Below are 23392 nucleotides of genomic sequence, written 5' to 3' on the forward strand. Positions count from 1 at the left end.
AAAAATTATTCTAGTAATACTATAACCGTTGCTATTAATGAATAACCGTTGCAATAGGGTGTCCTATAGCAACGGTTACGTGAACCGTTGCCATAAAGTCACCTATGACAACACATTTTTAGAAAAAAAAAATCTATTGCATCGGTTTTCATCTTTCCTCACTATTTTTTCACAAAATCCGCCAAAATTTTTATAAATATAATAAAAAATAAAAAATATATTATATAAAAAACCCTCAACTTTACGCATCACTCTCATATCATCAGTTGTAACACCCACTGAGTGCCCGTCGACTGCCCACTGATTCTCCGATCGGCGCTCCGACCCACTCTCCGACCGCTGCTCAATATCATTAGTTGTCAATACCCACTGTGAGTGCCCTTTGCGCGGACTGCCTACTGATTCTCCGACCGACGCTCCGACCTACGGTCCGACCAACACTTTGACCGGCGCTCTATAGCGGACATATAGAAATTAGCAAAGCAGCTAGATCTCGTAGATGAATCGTAATATTAAGTGGTACTTTTCTGTATTATCTATTGGGTAGAATTAAATTCCCATGAATTTATGCCTAATAACAAGTCTGAGAGCCTGTAAACTGCTTATTAACTTCTTAAGTGGTGAAAACCATTTCAAGTATTGATCTGTTTTTATAAATAAGCGATTACTTGGATAGAAGTGTTGAAACTGTTGCTAATAAGCGTTAATTAGTGTTGAAAATACTGATGATAAACTGTTCTTTTGCTGAAATGACTAAAGTACTGAGTATAAATTGATATAAGCAATTTAGTAATTACCAAATGAGTAGATAAGGAAAATATATTGTTTATAAGTTGGTTTAATCAGCTTATAATAAGATTAGTGGAACACGATCTTTGTATTATATTATTTACTTTTTCCTTAATTTGTTCAATGTTTTTAAAGTATAGATATGTGATATGTAAGAGTACCTTTTGTTGCTCCATAAATAGAAGTACCAGAGTGGTGGACAAGACTAGAAACAGAAGAGATGAAGACACTAGTTCCAGCTCCAGATGATTCAAGAAGAGGATGAGCAAGTTGACTCATATGGAATGATGATTCTAAATTTGTAGCCATCATATGTGCATAATGTTCGGCAGTATATTCCTGAGTGGGCTTCCAAAGGTTTGTCCCTACATTGTTTATCTACAACAACATAATAATAAGTTTGTTTCGATATAATATATGTCATCTTACTTTCTTTGTCTGATTTTGACTTGTATACAGGGTTCATATAATCAAGTCAACCCCAACTAATTGGATAGGTGCTGATCGCTTGATATAATTTTCATTTGCTTATCGATATGGAATTTCGGCTTGCAGTCTTATCAATTTCCTAGTAGTTTGGTAGGCTGTACGTATGCATCATATTGTTTTGGCTCTTACAATTATTCTCGTATTATTTGCTTCATGTTGGTATTTACATTAGGAAATGAGCACTATAACTTAAACAATAAACTGGAATGAGTTACTAATTTGGTCATTTTTATCTACCTTTGAGGTTTTGGCAGACCCATTAAGAAAACCTTTTGATACAGGAGCCCACACACTCTCGTTTGTACTCACTGCATCTTTAGAAAGAAAACCATTTGATAAGTGATAACATTAGTTATAAGGGCTATTTGACTCTTATATCTTTCTTAAATGTGTAATTAATGACTATATTCCTTATGGGAGTAGTAAGAATAAAATTGAAAATAAATAATGAATTTTCAGTGTTCTGAAGTGGCAAATATTTGAAACTATTGTGACAGGAGAAAAGGATCAGAGGGAGTAGTTCCTTGAGATGAACAGTAGAAAGCCAATTTCACCAATCTGGCTATTCTCTGTGTTTGATATTTTAGTCAATAATTCGGCTCATTTTCATTTTGAATCATTCAATAATCGCATCAATTAGGATGTGCAGGGTCCGCAGTATGCGTGCACAAACTTTTGGACCTTTGTCTGCATGATATGCAGCGGGATACAGTAAATACTATCATTTTACATGCTTTTTACATTTTTAGTTTCAATGTACGTGTATGAGAACTTGGTTTGAATTATCAGCTATGAGGCTAACAAGCTTAGTGATTGAGGGAGGTCTTTCTCCTCTATATGGCTAAGTTGTACAATTTCTCTACTTTAAAGCTTCTGGGGAAATTCAAGAGTTTTTTTTTCCTTATCAAAATTTGAAAATGCATTAGCACTTCTAATGTAGTTGTTGCATTGTATTGGCCAAAACTTGACCTGTTACATGTGCGTCTAAGTAGCTTATTTTAGTTGCTTCAGTACTCGATCTTCCTGAAATCTATTGGAATAATGTTCTGGAAAAAAGTTGGTTTGGGATTTTGTGATAAGAAAATGTTTGTCCTTGTTTTAATTTTTAAATAGCATGTGAGGTGCAACAGATAAGTGATGTTCATCTAAATTTATTGCCTAAGCATTATTTAAATTAAAACATTGGTGAATTAAAATTTTAAGTTCCCCTCGTGTCTGTTTGTGATGTTTTCTATTATGCTCCTAAGCTTGAAATTCTGTACGTCCGGATGTTAAAATGTATTCATCTTATTCGTTTTGCAGTCGTGAGTTTACTCACCGTGTGAAGTCATTTTCCATGGCTAAGTTTACTTCCCAAGAAGTGGAAGCTCTTCAGAAGGGTGGTAATCAGGTGAAAATCTTGTACTCTTAACCAATCAAAAGTTAAGGTAAAAGAAGTGCATTCTTCTTCACTTTGAGATTAAGAGTTTCTCGTCCTGTCTTTATTTTTTCAGCGGGCTAGAGAGATATATTTAAAATGTTGGGACCCACAAAGTCAGTGGCTTCCTAATAACAGGTACAAGATTAGCAAGTTACGGTTAGTAGACTACTAGGTTCCTGGTGAATTTAAAAATTCAAGATACAAAATTGTAACTTTCTTTTCACATCAGCAATGTTGATAAAGTAAGGGACTTTATAAAGACCGTCTATGTTGATAAAAGATATGCTGTGGCAGAGTCCTCTGACAGACCTCCTAGAGATGCTCAGGTACTATATTTGGAATAATATTTTGTCTATGCAGTACTTTAGACTAGAATGTTTCTTGAGACTACTTTCCATGATTTAGTGGAGAATGATACGAAAGATAAAAAGTCTAATATATTTTCAGCCTACTTTGAGTTTTTAGGAGGAAAAGAGAATGACAAATGAATGATATAAAGACTAATATTAAAATGGAGTTGGAGCATATATTAGAGATTCAATTTGCTGTCAAGCCTTGAAATTGATTTCTTCTGTATAACTTGCATTTTAAAAGGTATAGTATATATTCTCAGATCCCTAGTAGAAAATATTCTAGTTATCCTCATGAATATTCTATCAGGTACAACTAAGACGAGATCCCGTGCAACAAGTTGAGATTGTTGGTGTCCCAGAAGAATACTTTGTAGGCCATGCTTACCATATGTATTATCTGACCTCACCAGATGGAACGTAATACTGTCTCTTCAATTAATGCAATGCTTTCTAGCTTTTTATTCTGCAACGTTTAGTTTACATGTGAGTTATTTTGTGATACACAGTTAAATTACCGGATTGGAGGAAGAGGGGCCACAGGACGTAAGCTGAAATAGCATCACTACGGGCAACGTTTACTCAAGAAGTTTCAGTGTAGCATAAACTTGACCATCCTAATGTAACCAATGTGACGTTAAAATTCTTTAACTTGTATGTAGAACGTGTTTAGAGCTTGTTGGATATTATTGCTTGTTCTTTAAAATTCGTAGTTTTAAGAGTACATTAAGTGATTCTTATACTAATCCTTGTTTACCTGAGACAATTATTCACCAATATAGCAGAAACCTGTGGTTGGCATCGACTTGGTGATGTCAATCTAGATGAAGAACTTAGTGATAGAAGTTGAAGTAGCACTGATTGTATATGTGAAAATAACAACTGCAGTAGGGCCTTCCAGTGTTTGCCTGAAAAACAATACGAGGCATACGAATAGCCATTATTGTTGGAACTGTTGCATCATTTCTTGCCTGCCCGACTAAACTCATAAAATGCAGATTGCGCTGCACGAGAAGTACCAGGAAATTCTATTATGTTTGGAGCATATGAAGCATTAAAGCAGTATTTTGCAGGAGGCATGGATACTTCTAGTGCTGTTGTTCAGTGGACAAGGTTACGAGAAGGTCCAAGTCAACTTTTGGATTTAGATTACTAGCTTCTTGTAAAGATTTGTTTTGAGATGTGTATATCATTGTGTATTATAATTTATTATACATGTAAATACTAATTTATATAGTTGCATAAAATTTTAATTTGGATTATTGTATTAATGAAAGATTTTGTTGTGTTGTGTGTGTGTGTGTATATATATATATATATATATATACATCGTTGCAATAGGTGTCAAAAAGCGTTGTAATAGGTAGCAAAAAAATGTTGTAATAGGTATCAAAAAGCGTTGCAATAGATAGTTAAAAGTTGTTGCAAAAGACCAAATAAGTGTTGCAGTAGATATCTGAAAATTGTTGCAATAGGGTTATTGCAGCGCTTTTCCATCGTTGCAAATTATTTGAAATATTGTGGGGGATTGTTGGAAAATTATTTAGTTATTTCAAAATAATTTACATTTTGAAGTGTATTGGAAAAATCATGTCTTTAAATGTATTTTAGAGTCCATCAAGAGATGGACTTGAGAAGACTTACTCTAGAAGTCATCAAAAGATAAAAGATATAATAGAGAATGCTTACTCTAGAAGCCATCAAGAGATATATTTGAGAAGGCTTACTCTAGAAGTCATTAAGAGATATACTTGAAAAGACTTACTTGAGAAGCCATCAAGAAGTGTACTTGAGAAGCTAAGTCTTATAGAGAAAGACCATTTTTTGAAAAAAAAAATTTCCTTTTAGTTTTCTCTTTCTTAGAATCCTGCTTAGTGATTTTGGTTATTATTTAACTCTGTGATTTAACTTGCCGATATTTGTATTAATAATTTTATTGATTCTTGTATCCTCTGATTGATTGAAAAAGACTTATTTAACTCAGAATATCCTCTAATTAATCAGGGAAGTGCTTCTTTAATCATGGGGAAACATTTCACACTGCTGAAATAGTTTCTTAGGACAGTGTCTAGCACGACTCAAGTATAATTAATATATTAACTTGTTAAGAAGTAGTTAGATTACTGTTATAGGTACATTATTATCTTATTGTATTCAGAGGCGGATCTAAAATTTTAAACTTGTGGGTTTCCAAGGGCTCTTTTCCTGCCACTAACTTATCCCTTAGTTTAGTTATAGGTTTCTACCTATTAATATTTATAACTTTTGATGATTTTTCTATGTAATTTTAAGCCTTACGGTAACGGGTGTGGGTTACCGGGAACCCACACCTTCTACTCTACATCCACCACTGATTGTATTGCTAATAATATTAATATAATATTTTATTGACTGTTAAATAATATTGCTAATATTATTATTTTTTGGTTGTTCCCCAACAACAAGTAGTAACATCATATAAAATTGTCTTGTAAATATTTATGTTATTAACATTTTAAAGTTTAAATTAAGATTACAAGAATAATATTTTTAAAAAACTGGGCTAGCTCGTAGATGCCCACAACCTATAGAATGATAGGTTGAGCTTGCTATTTTCTGGCGCGTCCTCTTGATGGGCCAGCCGAACCTTACTCGTCAAATTTCAAAGCCCATGTGGACTAGCTCAGAAGGGCTGGCCAACCTCTATTGACAGTTCTACTTATAACCGGACAAATTCTTGGTAGGCACTAAAATACACGCACTATAATATGTAATTTCACATTTTTTCTTTTTAAAAAAAGAAAATCTATTTCATTTTCTTCCTTTCTCTTTTTCGTTTTAATTCCAATATATAATATATCCAACCAAATTCAAATGTAAACATGAGTTAAAGTTTAGAAGTGATCTTTTGTTAAATGTTTTTTTCAAGTCTTCCTTTTAATTAAATATATTATAAGTTTTTTTTAGAGGAAAATGACTCATTTTTTAGACAGATCTATTATCTATTCGACCTATATATAGACCGATCGATTATCAATCCGACCTATATATGGAAGGATCGATTATCAATTCGGCAGCTGAGAAAATAGAAATAAGTCATTTTGCTAATTAGAAACTTGAAGAGACTTAATAGTCAAATTCTCTCAATAGACCATTTTACTACTTGAAAACTTAAAAGACGTTTAATAACCAAATTTTCTCAATTTAGAAGATGCAAAACAAAAATTTATAGACTCTTGTTTTATAAGAGAGGAAGTTTTCAGAACTTGAGCGCATGATAATTTATTTATCACATGTCAATAACTTTACTGGTTATGCTACAAATGCACGTAGTGATGAGTGATTTCTCTGGAATTTTGCTTTTTCTGTATACGTGGGAAGTATGAAAATAGATTATGGTTCAACGAAACTAACAGTGATGACTGTAGATATGAAAATTTTCGAATATTAAATTAGCAGAAAGAGAGACCGTATGTGCTCCAAAATTCCTAATGGAAGTTGGTAAGTATTTTTTATTATAAGAAAATATCCTTTTTAATTTACCATAGGTCTTCGTCAACGAGCTATTGAGCTCTAAGGTCAAACAAATTAAACTAATTTGTGGTGTTTTCAAGACCAACGTGTTGCATTCCTATTGGTTACTTTAGTGGAAAGTGGAAACTATATGAACTTTGTTGGACATCAATGCTCAAAGCTTACTTGGCGTAAATCAATACTCAGAGCGTGCTTGGGCTAAGATAAGAAAAGTCAAAACATGAGCTAAATGATGATCACAGTCCAACCTCTCTAATTTAACTCAAATTTTATTGTTTCCTTTTAGAGATAATAACAATAAATTTCCCTAAAGAAATATCTACAAACAAGTCTTCAAAATATTACATATTACTAATTTAACTGTACGTGCCTAGCACGTGTAATTTTAATTATTTAAAATTAAATAATTTTATTTATTAGGGAGATTTTTAATGAAGTATAAAATTTTAAATTACTTTTTAAAGATTCTTCATATTTTAATATAATAATATAAATATAAATACATATTTTAGTATAAGCACATTGTTATGAAACAATAAAAATTAAAGAAAAAATAAATAGAGAGAGAAGAAAGGAGCTTCTTTATTTTCTTGAGGGATGAGAGATCATCAGATTGAGAATACAATAAAAAAATTTCCCTATTTATAGAAAAAACTACTCCTAGTTTCTAACTAAAAGACAATATTTGAAATCCTGATAGATATCAAATAGATCTTGATAGATATTCACTACAATGTAAATACATTTATAACACTCTCCCTTGAATGTCTAGATAGATAATATGCCTCGTTAAAACTTACATGAAAAAAACTCAATGGAAAAAAAAAATTTAGTGAAGGAAAAAGAGCACACATCTCTAACAATACGCATATAGGTTGCCTCATTAAAAACCTTATAAGGAAAATTCAGTGGGACAAAAACTTGTAAGAGAAAAAGAGTATGACGCGTATTAACTTCCCTTAACGAGAACATCCTTGAACCTTTGCATCCCGATCTTGTGCACCATCTTCTGGAAAGTTGCAATTGGGGGAGACTTGGTGAATAAATCAGTCACATTGTCACTTGAACAAATCCGTTGCACATTAATATCACCATTCTTTTGTAGCTCATGTATTAAAAAAAAGCTTTGATAAAGTGTGCTTCGTTCTATCTCCTTTTATGAATCTTCCATTAAGATGTGTTATGCATGTTGCATTATCTCCGTATAAAATTGTGGGTACATTGTTACATTTCAAACTACATTTTTTCGAATGAGATGTATCATGAACCTCAATCATAAACATTATCGACTTGTTTCATGAATAGCTATTATTTCAGCATGATTCGATGAAGTGACTACGATAGACTGCTTTGTATATCTCCAAGATATGACAGTATTCCCACATATGAACACATAGCCTATTTGAAATCAAGATTTATGCGGATTAATTAAATACCCAACATCAGCATAATCAATAAGATCGAAACTGCAATCTTTATAATATATAAGATCATATATTTGATCCCATTTAGATATCTCCTAGTAGGAGCAAAACTATATCTTGCTAACAAATTAATCGAAAAGACTATATCAGGTCTTGTAGTATTTGCAAGATATATTTTGTCAAGTGAAAATATTCAACATTTCATGTGTGACATCTTCAAGTATGTGGAGTGCAAATCAAATAAGTTTTCACTTACCAAGCTGCATCCTTTCATGTCTCTCAATAAATGTTTCTACGTCAGCATGCTTAAATAAACGTAGAATTCAGATCCTCGTAATCTCTCATAATATTGCGTCAATATTGTATCAAATATATTGATGATATATCATTTCGTATCGGTTCACAGTGTGACATAATATTTTAAGATCCCATCACTTCATTATTTCCAGGTACCTGACCTCTCATAAAGTTTCATGAAGTGTTATGTCATAGGCTTTTCAAGCACACATTGCCTTCTTATTACGATTATTTTCTCCTTATTCTTTACAAGGACTATTTCATTTGAAACCGATTTCTCTATCCCGCTTCACACATGCATAGACTTTGTCCTTTTGAAACACAAAATAGGAGCACTTGCAGCTTAAATATGAGATGTTTTCAACATCTGAATTGAATTATCTTTTGAATGAGGATCTGGTGATAATTCCTAATATATTTCATAGCCGCTTATAACCTCTCCCCTATGTTAGGAAAACTAACATATATCCTCCATCTTTTTTGAGGAATCCATCTTTGTGCATCATGGTATATTTATTAATTGTATACCGCACATCAAAACTATTAGATGGAATAGTTTGTTCCTGACCTTGAACCAATTGAGAGGGAAGAAATAATCATAATTTATTGGTCTCATGCATGCAAGTGCTATTGTATGCAACATATCATATTTCAGACCAATACATGAAGCTTTGTTCTCATTAGTCCATGGTTTTCCGCTAAAATTATTCGATAAGTCAAAATAGCTCCACGGGACTTCAAATGGGCTTGTTAAGTTTTGTCAAAAAGAAGAAGAAACATATATACACACAAGTTCAGTAAATAGAGAATTCCATTCCTAAATTGAAAAATGTGAAGATAAAACTACAAAAGATTATAACTGCTACACCTTGATCCACTATTTATAATGGACTTAGCTAAATCACTACAACTAGCTTTCCTCATTAATTTAACTAACCGACTAAAGCTAACTAACAGTTGTATACTGTTAAAGCTGATTAATGGACAGTTGTAAACTTAACCAACTGTTCAATACCCTCCCTTCGGGTAGGTGTATGAAAATTATTTTTCATTCCTAACTTGGTGAGCAAATAAACATGTTGTGAACGTATGAGACCTTTAGTAAGCAAGTTTGTTGGCTGCTCTTTTGTGTTCAAGTACAATGGATGCACCATTCCTTGCTAAACTTTTTCCCGAATAAAATAGCGATCAATGTCTATGTGTTTAGTGCGTTCAAGAAAAACTGAATTTGCCTCAATTTGAATAGCTGACTTGCTATCACTATACATAGGCACGGGCAAATTCACATGCATTTTTAACTCCTTAGAAAGACCAACTAACCATATAATTTCAGCAACAGTTGAGGCCAAGCTCCTGTACTCAGCTTCTCTGAACTCCTTGAGATGGTAATTAGTTTCTTAGGTTTCCATGATATCAAAGAGTTTTCATAAGTGACTAAGTACCCAATAATAGAATTCCTAATATTTGGACATGAAGCCCAATTAGTATCACAATATACAGTCAACTATTTGTAGTAGCAGATGTCATGAAAATCCCTAGTCCTGGCGACTGTTTTAACATACTTCATCATTCTCATTGCAGTATCCATATGTGATGTCTTGGGATTGTGCATGAATTGGCTTAAAAGCTAGACTGCAAAGGCAATGTCAGGCCTTGTTATTGTCAAATAGAGCAATCTTCCCATCATTTTTTGATATATACGATCATCCAATTGTTTATCACTACTATCAACAGGAGGAAAATATAGATCAAATTCTGTTATAGTGAGTTTTTGATTTAACTCAATAGAAGCTCTAATAGGTTTTAAATTAGATAATCCCATATCTGAAATTAATTCAAGATAATACTTTCTTTGATGCATGAGATCCCAATTTCATTCCTGGCAAATTCTGTTCTCAGGAAGTACCTTAAGTCGCCTAAGTCTTTGATCTTGAAATTGCCATTGAGAATCCTCTTTATATCCAAGATCAACTTAGGATCATTTTCTGTGAACAACAGATCATCAACATAAATCAAAATCACCACTAAACTATCACCTTGATTCTTTGTGAATAAAGAATAGGCAAAGTGACTCTGCTTATAACTAGAATCAACTAAGGTTGTAGTTAATTTGATATTTCATCGTCTATTGGCCTGCTTAAGTCCGTAAAGTGACTTTGTGAGCGTGCATAATCCCCTTCTCACCTTGATAGACAAATCCAAGTGGCAAATTCATATAAAAATCTTCATTCAAATCACCTTAAAGAAATGCATTAAATACATTCATTTGATAAATTTGTCAATGATGTGCAGCAGCTAAAGAGATGACTACTCTAACAGGAACTATTTTTACAATAAGGAAAAGGTCTCTTGATAATCCAAATCTTCCTTTTGGTTGAATCCCTTGGCCACCAACCTATACTTGAACCTATCAACCTTTCCATCAGCCTTGTACTTTATTTATACCTCCTATTGTCCTTTTATCCTTAGGCAATTGAGTGATCTGCCAAATGTTATTGTCTTTCAATGTTTGTATCTCACTTTTCATGGCTTTAATCTATCTTGGATCTTGTATTGCTTCCTGATAAGATGTAAGTTTCCTTTCTTGAGAAAATTTAGTGACAGCTTCTATAAAATGGTGAGATGTTGTGATAGTCTATAACAACTGCAATGGAATACAAGCAGTTTCCAGCAATCATTTTCTTTGAAAGAATGTAATTTATATGCCAAATGGGAGGTTTAAAACCTATTTGACTTTCTAGAAGCAGCAAGTGATCTACTTGAATAATCCTAATCAGCTCTTGTTATATCTTGTGTGTCATTAAGATCATGGATGTGCCTGTTGAGCATGCTCAGTGATTGGCAAGGTGATGAACTGTCAGTTGTGTGATCAAGAACAGGTGATACAATCTCTGCAGTCTCAGGTAAACTATCTACAATTGCTGGTCTAGATACAGTGCATGGAGCAAGTTCACAATCATCAACATGTGAGTATAAAACAAGAAAGTGATGATCGCCTAGCTCTCTAAGATCCTAAGGCTGAAATGGAAAAACATTCTCATGGAATACAACATCCCTGCTAATAACTATGGTTCTGGACTCAATATCCAACAACTTATACCCCTTTTGATTAAATGCATAACCAAGAAAGTTTTTCTTGCCTTTAGAACAAATTTATCACCTTTCAACAAGTTAGTGGCAAATGCCAGACAACCTATCAACTTAAAATGTGGCAAAGAAGGTTGTTTGTTGTGCAATATCTGATATGGTGACTTGTTTCACAGAACAAAGGAATTCTATTTATTATGTAGTTGCAGCCTCTATACATTCTCCCCAATACTTACTTGTAAATGCCCTTGAAATTTGATAGCTCTAGTTGCTTTTAATAAGTGTGTATGCTTTAATTTCTTTCCATTACTCCTTTTTGTTGTGGAGTATGTGGACAAGACCTCTGATGGATTATAACATGCATTGCAAACAAATCATGACATTTCATACCATGTTAAGTTTTGTGAAATAGATGAAGAAACAGATGAATGCACAAGTTCAGTAAACAGAGAATTCCATTCCTGAATTGAAGAATGTGAAGATAAAACTAAAAAAGCTTATAACTGCTACACCTTGATTCACTACTTATAGATGAGCTTAGATAATTAACTACAACTAGCTTTCCTCATTAATTTAACTAACTGACTTAAGCTAACTAATAGTTGTACACTGTTAAGCTGATTAATGAACAATTGTACACTTAACCAACTGTTCAACAGATCTCAGTCCATCATTTATCGAATGGCCTTGGCTTGATACACATATCAAGTGTGGTAGGAGCAGAACCAAGTCATATTTCAAGGAAAGAAACGAATGACGACAGCAATTGTGAGATTTATAATCCAAGATGTATGCTATTGCACTTACAAGAATTTTATCCGGGCTTCACTTCCACCCTAGCTAGAGTTGGATAGTAGTAAATGCATAGTTAACAAAATAAAGAGGTCATTTTAACACATGATATGTTGTTTTCAAAATCAAAAATATCATAAGAATCAAACAAATAGATTGAAATGAATGAACTACATTATTTCTTTTAATTTTCTTAAACTCTATATCAAATAGATGAATTACAATATAAAAATCTCAACTCAGTTAATCTTGGGCCAAGACAAAACGATACATTTGCTTAAGAATAAAATCATAAAATCAATTTGAGGGGCAAATTAGTCTTTTTATTCTATGAGTATTTATTTTATATAAAGTAAGGGGATGTAAGTTAAAAGATAAACTATGTACTCCCTCGTTTCAAAATGAATAACTTATTTTGACTTAATTTGAAGATTAGAAAAATAAAAAGGCAAAATAGTTCGATGGACCCTTGTACTTGTCCGAATTTGTAAAATGAACGTCCCTACTTAGACTTTTGCCATCTGAACCCCTCAACCCATCAAAATCCAATATTTTGAACCCTTTTTACGCATATGTGGCATTAAATTACTGAATTGACAAAACGCGTGTTTACACGCATTTTTTAAGTGCGTGATTCAGTATTTTTAATTGAAAAATATTTTTTAAAATTAAAAAAATAATAAATTTAAAAAATATATATAAAAAGGGTTTAATTCTTTTTTCTAGCCCACCCCCCACTCCATCCAGCACCCCCATGCAACACCACCACCACAACACCAGTCAGCCTTCCCCCCTCTCCCATCCGTCCCACCACCACAATACCAGTCAACCCCCCCCCCCCCTACAAACAAAGAACCAGCCCCTCTCCCCCATGGTACAACTCCCACCATTTCAATTTTTAATTTTTATTTTAATTCACTTTCTCAATTTAACTTTTTTATATTAGAATTAATTTTACAACTTTTACAAATTGTTAAAGATATTTAAATTTGAAAATTAAAAATTCATTATGTTTGTGTATGTGAATTTATAGTTAGAACTTTAAATTAATTGGAGATGAATTTTAATTATTTGAAATGAATTTGATGTTTAATTTGTGAGCAAACATCAAGAACATGATTATTGAATTTTTTCTACAATTTGTAAAAGTTATTTATTTAATTAAATTTATTTTAATATTTAATTTTTTATGTGACATTTAAAATTGACCAGCGGATTCAAGTTAAATTTTTTATTGTGTTTATAATTGAAAATTTAAATTAATTAGAGAGGAATTTCAACTATTTGGAATGAAATTAAAAATTTTCTATAATTTGTAAAAGTTGTTTATTTAATTAATTTATTTTAAATATTTAATTTCTTATGTGATATTTTAAGAAGGATGTGAAATTTAATACAGGATTTAAAAATGACGTGGAAGCTGATGTGGCAGTAATTGTGTTACACACACCGAAATAGGATTTAAATTGTTGAGTTTTATTGAGTTGAGAGGTTCAAATGACAAAAGTCAAATGTGAATTCGGACAAGTATAAGGGTTCACCGAGCTATTTTGCCAAATAAAAATGACTTGTGAATTTTATGTTTCTAAATTAAAATTATATCAAATATATCAAAATATTTTTTAATCTTATAACCTTAAATATGTCACATAAAAAATTAAAATTAAAATATTTTTTTTAAAAAATATTCTTTTTAAAATGACCAAAACAATAGAGCATTCTTTTTTAAACATCAAAATATTAAGCTTTTGCTTAAATACTTTGTGATTATGGGATAAGATCAAAAGAAAGCAATGGTGATGCATTTTGGCAGCAGATCCAATGAGACTGCAAAAGCGCGTATTGACAGCCAACCACATTTATGTTTAGTTTGATTTCATTATTGGTTGAACTTCCAATAATCAAATATCTCCGGTCTCATATTTGTTGTCTACTTTTTATATATATATATATATATATATATATATAAATCTTTTATTAACTTATTTCTTAAATCTTTTTGGGGGATTATGCAAATAGACGTTCATAATTTAAAAAATAATTAATTATAAGGATAATATAAAAAAAAAGTTTTAATTAATAGTCTCTTGATTTAGTAAGATGGATGATATAATGAACAATGGGATGGAGGGAGTACTAGGTAATACTTTCTCCATATTACTTTACAGGACCTAATTATTTATATCTATATCTATAATTTATATCTATAATCTATATATATAATATATTAAAATTATGAAGACTCTTAAAAAATTGATTTGAACTTTTTGCTCATAATTAAAAATTCTGCAATAGACAAAAACGTCTTTTTACTATTTTTTTTAAAAAATAAAACTTAAAAATTCATTAAAATTTATTTCTTAAACCTTTCCTTATTTAAATTATGTACCTAAAATTTAAAATTTTAAAATCAATTAAAAATTGTATCTTAAATAGAACTTTAAAAACTTTAATAAATTGACAATACTATTTTGGCATTTTTTTCCTCACACGTCTGTATCCTTCTAATATTCTATTTTAGTAATACAACATTCATGTTTTTAGCCAACAAAGAATAAGTTTTTTTAACAATTAACTTTAGGTATGACTTCTTTTGATTGGGTTATTTAATTTAAGTAAGATTTCATAATATTTAATACTTCTAAATCACTTAGAATTTTACCCTATATAAAAAAGAATTTCTACAATTCTATTTAGTAATATTTCGGATCAAAACTTACAGGAAAAATAGCTCTCCTTCTATTTTTTCTTCTTATTTTGTTATTAATTCAATTTGTGTTTTGTGTGTATTCATTATTATCATCTTCGTGTCTTTCTTTATTCCTCTTAGTTATAACTTAAAAGATTATATAAATCTGATTAAATAATCAACAACTAATACCAAAATGGTATCTAAATAAGCACAAAACAGTCCACAATCTCGCAAAAACAGCCCACACATACAAGACACCAAGCGGAAACAACAAACACAAACTTGAAAGATAAAGAAAATAGATAACTTGATACAAAGAGAATACTAAATGTAGCAACTAACGAGTGTATCAATGTAACGCTCCGAAGTTTTTTTTAGCTAAATTTTTGTCACTAAAATATCAAGCGTTGGCTTCTAGAATGATTTATATTTTTTTCCGGTGGAATTCCATAGATTTCAATTTTTCATTTCATAGATGACTGAATAAGCTTTGCGTCGATATAAGATTCGTCCAAAACGGACACTCGGTGAAGGAGTTATGATTAATTTAAGTCCTTGTCATAAAACACCGTCATTTCTGTTCTTGGCGCGTCGCGGACAGGGTGTAAATGAAGATGTTCAATTTTTAGTGGGACTCCGCGATGGTGGCGCGTCGCGGAGTGGGCCAAATTTCCATTCGTCAATTTTCAGTGAGCCACCGCGATAGTGGCGCGTCGCGATGGCTCATGAAATCGGACTCCCAGTTATATTTTAATACCGGTCTCATTAAGGGTATATTGGGTATTTTTCCACACCCTTATCAGTCCAAACACGAGTTTTCAACCCCAATTGAGCATATTACTCATACATTCACCAAAAATATTCAAGAACACTCTCTATGGTTCCATATTGATAATCCAAATAAATCAAGATTCAACCGTGGATTTTCAAAACAAATTGAAGATTTGGAATCCCCAAGTCGTGGACATCAAGAAACATCCTTTAAATTTCTAGATAGAGGTACGTGGGGTTTATCCTAAAAACTACATGGGCGTAAAACCGTTAGAGCATGATTTTTAGATTTTTATGCATGAATTTCAAAGGGGTTTTGGAATCTATGTTCTAAATTACGAACTCCGAATGTTTTAATGTTACTATTGTTTTGACCTTGTGGTCTTATCCCCCAAATTGATTTACATGTATATGTATTTGTACGGAATTTAAGATTTAAGATCGTTGAGAGCATAAATTATGAACTCCCTCTCGTGTATTGAATTAAAGATTATGGTTTTGTGATTTGAAAGATGTTTTCACAATATTATAACATTTAAGCAAGATTTGAAATTGGTGAGAGGGTGTTTCTTGATACAAATGTGTTCTTGTGTTTAAGAGAAAGAATTGCATGTGAATTGAGAACTTTGACATGACCACCTTGTACTGTACTATTGAAATTCTTGACAAAGATGAGTTCCTTGCATGTGTTTAGATGAGGTTTGAGAAAGAGGTTCTTTGAATTGAATTATTGAAATGGTGGTCCCAAAACTTGTGTTTTGAAAACAGAGATTTATGATAGACTAATAATGGCTCAGAGATGTGACTTGCAAGTCAATGGTATGACGATATCATATGTATTTATGCCATAACAGAGTATGTTTTCAGAGCATGTTTTCAGAGACTGCATGTTTGGCAGAGTTTTAAAAAGGGGCTTAAAGAAGGTTAGGTAGTTACCCGAAGAAGGCGCGAGTTCAAGCAACTCTTACCCTGAAATCGTATTTGCCAATACGGGTAGATTATTATTGTACACTAGCGACGTCCGTGTGGCGTAGTAGATTCAGAGACTCCGACCCTTGCGGCACACTTGGGTTGGGGGCTTGGCTGCTGAGTTAATGGCAGTTTTCATATAGCGTAGAAGTAACACAGATTTCTCAGAGCTGAGATGATTTTTACAGAGTCTTTAAAATGCCCATGTGAATTCTTACTATTTGATATACTTATTAACTGTTTTAAATTGATCTCATAAATGTTGAATAATAAATGATTATTTTGGATATGGTCTGCATACCAGTACATCTGTATTGACCCTCCTTCCCCTACCTCTTAGGTTTGAGACTGAGTCTAGGGTTCCAGATAAACAGTAGATAATTCAGACAGATGATCAGATTGTGCAGTGGTGAGCCTTCTCTATTCCAGAAGGCTTGTCTTTTCAGATTATGTCACTTTTTTTAGTTTTGGTCTATTGGGGTCCTTGTCCCAGTTTCAGACAGTTGTCAGATTTTCATGTAGTAGAGATTTCGTAGACTGAGTCAGATGTTACTTAGATGTAGTTGATTTACAGTTTCTATACTTATGTTAAATTCAGAATTGACCATGTTTCCGTAGCAGTTTATGTTTCCGCATCTTCTTTTATTATATGAATATTGTGCATGATTGCTAGATTAGATAAAGTAAGACGTCTGGGCCTTTATGGTTCGGGATGTCCATCACGGCCAAGACCTAGTTCAGACTGTGACAAACTTGGTATCAAAGCGCGGTTCATGGTCCCAGGGTGTCTGCGAAATTGCGTCGGGTAGAGTCTTGTTTATGGGTGTGTAGCGCGTCACACTTATAAGTAGGAGGCTACAAGGAGTTTAGGAATATCTCTTTTTCTTCATGTTTTAATTCATGCAATAGAGTCAAAATATTCCTTTTTCATGCTCTAATTCGTGCTATGGTGTCGCCCCTATGAAAGTAACAGTCATCCCAATTTTTTTCTTACTCTGATGTTCTCAGACATGTCTTATTATTGGGGTGATTCAAGTAAAGAAGTTTAGAGTCTAAATGACATAGTTCTTTCTGATTGAGCAATATAAGATTTTAAAATTTTGCAATGACTTGTGAAGAGTCTGTTAGTGCCTCAGAGTGTATTGATTCTAGTGTGAACTTTGATTCTGATGAAATCGTGTTTTTCAGCCTGCGGTATTGAGTGTATTCAGTCCTTTTTAGAAATTACATTGCTGACATCACGCTTAAGGGGATGATGTGTAGCAGAATGTTGGAACTGTATTTCCACCCGAGTAGTAGTGTAAGTTAAGTGTCGGTGTCATGATCTATTGGTAGTCTGTGAAGGAAGTGTTTGACTCAGATTTATTTTATACAGAGTATGATATGTATCCTTAGATCATTGATTATTGTGTGTCAAGTTTCTGTCTTTTGTAATCTTGTTATCATTGTGTTGTTGAAAACTCAAAGTCTAGTGAAGCCGTATGAGGCCTATTTCTATTCACTAGCAACTTATTGTCTATTTTGTTGGTTCTTGTGTTGGATGGAACTGGTCGTTTAGAGGCGTAATGGCAAGAAAAGTGGTAAGGGCGATTTAGTGAATGTATGTATAGTCGAATCTTTTGGCATGAGATTGAGTTGGTATTAAAGTGATACGTCCTTGTGTGTTAGTTTAGTAGAAGGTAGAGAAGGAGTTATTAGCTAAGGTGAGTTGTTGTTTGCTCGAAGTATGAAAATGGCTAGATTAGCCAGTAAATTATAATTATAGACACAAGCTTGTTTGTGGAATTTAAAGGCAGTCTAAATGTACGCTTGGGTAAGTAAGTGTGATGTGAGAAAGCCGTATAAGTAGATAAGATTGTATGGGGTGATAATATAAGATTAAGGTTGACCATGTCTATTATGTGACTCTACCCCCTTGACTTTTTTTTTCTTTGATAGTTGTAGACTAGTACTACTTGTGAGAAGGTATGTAGTAGATTTTGAGGCATAGCAGTGATGTCATGAAGGTGGATGTGATTATTTTTTGGTTAATGATACTAATTTTATGGAAGCAATCTAATAGGCTTGAACAGTGCATGCAAGAGCTTAATTTTTTTAGTTTGTAATGAAGTATGATGTTGTATGTATGAAGTAGAAGTATGCCAAGGCGATATGAGATTGCGGTATTTTCTAAGGCTATTACATGTTGTGTGTAGCTAGTGGTGCCGTTGAGTTGCTAGATGGAGAAAGACTAGTTAAATGGTATATGGTGTTCTAAATAGCCAAGTTAAGGAGTTTTGATAGATAATGTTAAGCCTTTGGATATGATCTTGATTCTCATAGTAGAGAAATATAAGTTTACAGGCATGATGCTGGTAGACTATAACAGAAGTGGTATGGTCCGTCAAAGGTTTGGAGATATCCATGTTTAGTGTTAGGAGAACCTAAGTTGGTGAACGTTTAAGCTATTATATGATGACTTTTGGGGCTATAGAAATCCAAGGGTTAAATCTTAGAAGGAGGTATTAGCATTGATTTCTATACATGAAGATACCGTCTTACAGGGTAAGTTTAGTTTTATGTGTATCGTTATATCCCGACTCTAGAGTAAAGTAATTTCAGTTTATACCAGAGTGTATATAGTGATTTACAAACTTAGAGTAGTGACTTAAATCTAAGGGGGAGATGATAGAAAGAGTAACCAAGTCAAGTTTTCAGATGATAATAGATGTGCCAGTAAGTTGTGGAATTGGCCGTGAGAAAGAATGATGCTCAATCAATTCTTATTTCAGCAGTTTACTTCAGTTATTCCGATACATACTCATGCTTTATGTCCAGATTCATGATCATAGCTCGTGTTCAGGCATATGATAAGGAATCATGTACCCTACTAGTTCCTAGTATAATGAGTTCCCAGTTTGTTTAGCAGTCAGAATCGCTTTCCGTAAGTTATGAATTTCAAAAAATTCAGATCATGCAGTTCATGACTATTGTGCACATGTGATACTTTTAACGATAGGTGAAAATTTAGATTTATATCAGCTATGTCCTCATATTAGATCTCTTCAATGAGTCCATGCCGTGAGTACTCTATTTCTCACGCCTCAGTAGGGTATCAAGTTACGCTTAGTACTCCCCTCATGTTTCGGATTCCGGTATTCTAATTTTTCAGTAACTTTTTTCCTTAGGTCAAGATAGTGATGATGACAGTTGCTTGGAAGGGAAAGAGTAAATATTTCTTGTTGATGAAAGATGGTTGTGTGCTTATTTGAGTTAAGGCAGTAATTGTGGAGTAAGATTGAGGCCAAGTCTTTGATACATGTCAAGGTTAGTTGAAGTTTTATGTGTTATATTTGGGAAAAATTGTTGTATGCTTTTTTATGTAAGTCTATAAGTTGAAAGAATTTTGGGGTGAAGTTTCGTGTATGGCTTGGTTAGTTGAGGATATTTTATGTGTACCATCTGAATAGTGCAGGAAAGTTGTTATGGATAGAAGTATTATAGAATATGAGAAATATGCTTTATGAGTGGTTGTTTAGAAGTGCACATGTGGGTATGAAGATAGGCTTGAAGATGATAAGGGGATTTAGTTCAGTTTAGACATTAGTAGATCGAAATATCAGTGGCCATGTGAGAAAATTAAGTGAAATCAATGAGCATGGTGTTTAAGAGGAAAGTATAGTTGAGAGAGTATTTTTGAAGTATGGCTAAACTCGAAAGTAAGAAGTTGCATTGCCTAAGATTTGGTAATTATATCCTAGTTTATGAGCTATATGTCTATATTCCATGCTATAGAGTAGTGTCATTGTTGTGATTCCTTAGTTGGATGTCTTGTATAACTCATGTCAGAGATTATTTAATCGCTGACACTACTAGAACTTCTTTAGAAAGAGTGTTGAAGAGATACTCCAGTTGAGTATAAGTGTCTCATATAATTCAGTTTAGCAGTCAGGCAGACAAGTTACTATGGTTTTCCACCTTTTCACCCAGTCCTACTATCTGACATCCAACGCGTATGACCATCCCAAAAGATAATCTATTACATCCGTGTAAGTTGCGAACTTAGTTCAGTCCAAGCATCATGTTTCAGATTCATTTATTTAGTCATGACTCAGTTCATAAGAGTTTAGCACATAATCTTAAATTTTTCCAGCTATTTTAGCTCAGATAGTGTAATACCTTTGTACGATCTAAATCTTATTGCCTCATGATTCGTACTTATATAAGTTATCACTTTCAAATCCAATGTGTGTGATTTGAGTATAAACACTTCGGGGGAAATCCAAAACTCTCAGCATGAATCAACTCCTTAAATCAAGTAAGGGCAAGTCATCTCAGAATTTAGTTTCATGATAGAAGTTTAAACGTTTCAGATCAGTTATATCCTTTCTTAGAAGACACATCAGGTCTGCATTATTCCATACCTTTAAGTTTTAACGTTCCTATCCAATATTCGGGGATGAATGTTCCCGGGGAGCGGGAATATTGTAATGCCCCAAAATTTTTCTTAGCTAAATTTTTGTCCCTAAAATACCAAGCATTGGCTTCTAGAATGATTTATACCTTTTCCCAGTGGAATCCCTTAGATTTCAACTTTTCATTTCGTAGATGACCAAATAAGCTTTCCGTCGATATAAGATTCGTCCAAAATAGACACTCGGTGAAGGAGTTATGGTTAATTTAAGTCCTAGTCATAAAACACCATAATTCCTATCCTTGGCGCGTCACAGAGAGGGTGTAAATGACGATGGTCAATTTTCAGTGGGACTCCACGATGGTAGCAGGTCGCGGAGTGGGCCAAATTCCCATTCATCAATTTCCAGTGAGCCACCGTGATAGTGGCACGTTGCGGTGGCCCATAAAATCGGGCTCCCAGTTATATTTTAATACAGGTTTCATTAAGGGTATATTGGATATTTGCCCACACCCTTATCAGTCCAAATACGAGTTTTCAACCCCAATTGAGCATATTACTCATACATTCACAAAAAATATTCAAGAACACTTTCTAGGGTTCCATATTGATAATCCAAATAAATCAAGATTAAACCGTGGGTTTTCAAAATAAATTGAAGATTCGGAATCCCCAAGCCATGGACATCAAGAAGCATCCTTTAAATTTCTAGATAGAGGTATGTGGGGTTTATCCTAAAAACTACATAGGTTTAAAACCATTAGAGAATGATTTTTAGATTTTTATGCATGAATTTCAAAGGGGTTTTGGAATCTATGTTCTAAATTACGAACTCCGAATGTTTTAATGTTACTATTGTTTTGACTTTGTGGTCTTATCCCCCAAATTAATTTACATGTATATGTATTTGTACGGAATTTAAGATTTAAGATCGTTGAGAGCATAAATTATGAACTCCCTCTCGTGTATTGATTTAAAGATTATGGTTTTGTGATTTGAAAGATGTTTTCGCAATATTATAACATTTAAGCAAGATTTGAAATTGGTGAGAGGGTGTTTCTTGATACAAATGTGTTCTTGTGTTTAAGAGAAAGAATTGCATGTGAATTGAGAACTTTGACATGACCACCTTGTACTGTACTATTGAAATTCTTAACAAAGATGAGTTCCTTGCATGTGTTTACATGAGGTTTGAGAAAGAGTTTCTTTGAATTGAATTATTGAAATGGTGGTCCCAAAACTTGTGTTTTGAAAACAGAGATTTATGATAGACTAATAATGGCTCAGAGATGTGACTTACAAGTCAATGGTATGAAAATACCGTATGTATTTATGCCATAACAGAGTATGTTTTCAAAGCATGTTTTTAGAGTATGTTTTCAGAGACTGCATGTTTGATAGAGTTTTAAAAAGGGGCTTAAAGAAGGTTAGGTGATTATCCGAAGAAGGCGCGAGTTCAAGCAACTCTTACCCTGAAATCGTATTTGCCGATACGAGTAGATTATTATTATACGCTGGCGACGGCCATGTGACATAGTAGATTCAGAGACTCCGACCCTTGCGACACACTTGGATTGGGGGATTGGCTGCCGAGTTAATGGCAGTTTCCATATAGCCCATGGAATTTTTCTGAGTTGTAGGGTATTCCACCTAGCGCAGAAGTAACACAGATTTCTCAGAGCTGAGATGATTTTTACAGAGTCTTTAAAATGCCCATGTGAATTCTTACTATTTGATATACTTATTAACTGTTTTAAATTGATCTCATAAATGTTGGATAATAAATGATTATTTTGGATATGGTCTGCATACCAGTACATCTGTATTGACCCTCCTTCCCCTACCTCTTAGGCTTGAGACTCAGTCTAGGGTTCCAGATAAGCAGTAGATAATTCAGAAATCTGATTAGATTGTGCAGTGGTGAGCCTTCTCTATTCCAAAAGGCCTGTCTTTTCAGATTATGTCACTTATTTCAGTTTTGGTCTACTAGGGGCCTTGTCCCAGTTTCAGACAGTTGTTAGATTTTCATGTAGTTGAGATTTCACAGACTGAGTCAGATGTTACTTAGATGTAGTTGATTTACAGTTTCCATACTTATGTTGAATTCAGAATTGACCATGTTTCCATAGTAGTTTAGATTTCTGCATCTTTTTTTTATATGAATGTTGTGCATGATTACTAGATCAGATAGAGTAGGACGTTTAGGCCTTCATAGTTTGGGATGTCTGTCACGGCTAGGCCCTTGTTCGGGTCGTGACAATCAAACTATAAAACCTCTACAAATCACATTAACAAGCACCAAATTCTTACACGAACACAAGAGAAACTCGGTTCACTTAAGCACTCACGTTTCTAGCCGTTTCATAACACAAATGGATCCTTTCACTTGTGATGTTCAAAGTTGGT

At 33.2% G+C, this 23392-nt stretch overlaps 1 protein-coding gene across 6 annotated transcripts; it reads left to right on the forward strand.

Annotated features, from left to right (window-relative positions):
• Positions 1–150: 150 nt before the first annotated feature.
• LOC107864669 (probable ADP-ribosylation factor GTPase-activating protein AGD14) lies at positions 151–4339 on the forward strand. 6 transcript variants are annotated; one of them, XM_047409149.1, is made up of 8 exons: positions 151–519; positions 972–1146; positions 1249–1286; positions 2581–2668; positions 2772–2833; positions 2928–3024; positions 3359–3468; positions 3558–4339. In XM_047409149.1, exons 4-8 carry the CDS (start codon positions 2615–2617, stop codon positions 3559–3561), a joined length of 327 nt encoding a protein of 108 aa, XP_047265105.1. In that variant the 5' UTR covers positions 151–519; positions 972–1146; positions 1249–1286; positions 2581–2614; the 3' UTR covers positions 3562–4339. The 6 variants fall into 6 exon arrangements, with proteins under 6 accessions (XP_047265105.1, XP_047265109.1, XP_047265108.1 ...); XM_016711109.2 differs by having other exon boundaries at positions 207–519; positions 1249–1375; XM_047409150.1 differs by having other exon boundaries at positions 207–519; positions 1249–1368.
• Positions 4340–23392: the final 19053 nt, after the last annotated feature.

The sequence above is a fragment of the Capsicum annuum genome, chromosome 3 (genome assembly GCF_002878395.1).
Source record: "Capsicum annuum cultivar UCD-10X-F1 chromosome 3, UCD10Xv1.1, whole genome shotgun sequence".
Classification (NCBI taxonomy): domain Eukaryota; kingdom Viridiplantae; phylum Streptophyta; class Magnoliopsida; order Solanales; family Solanaceae; genus Capsicum; species Capsicum annuum.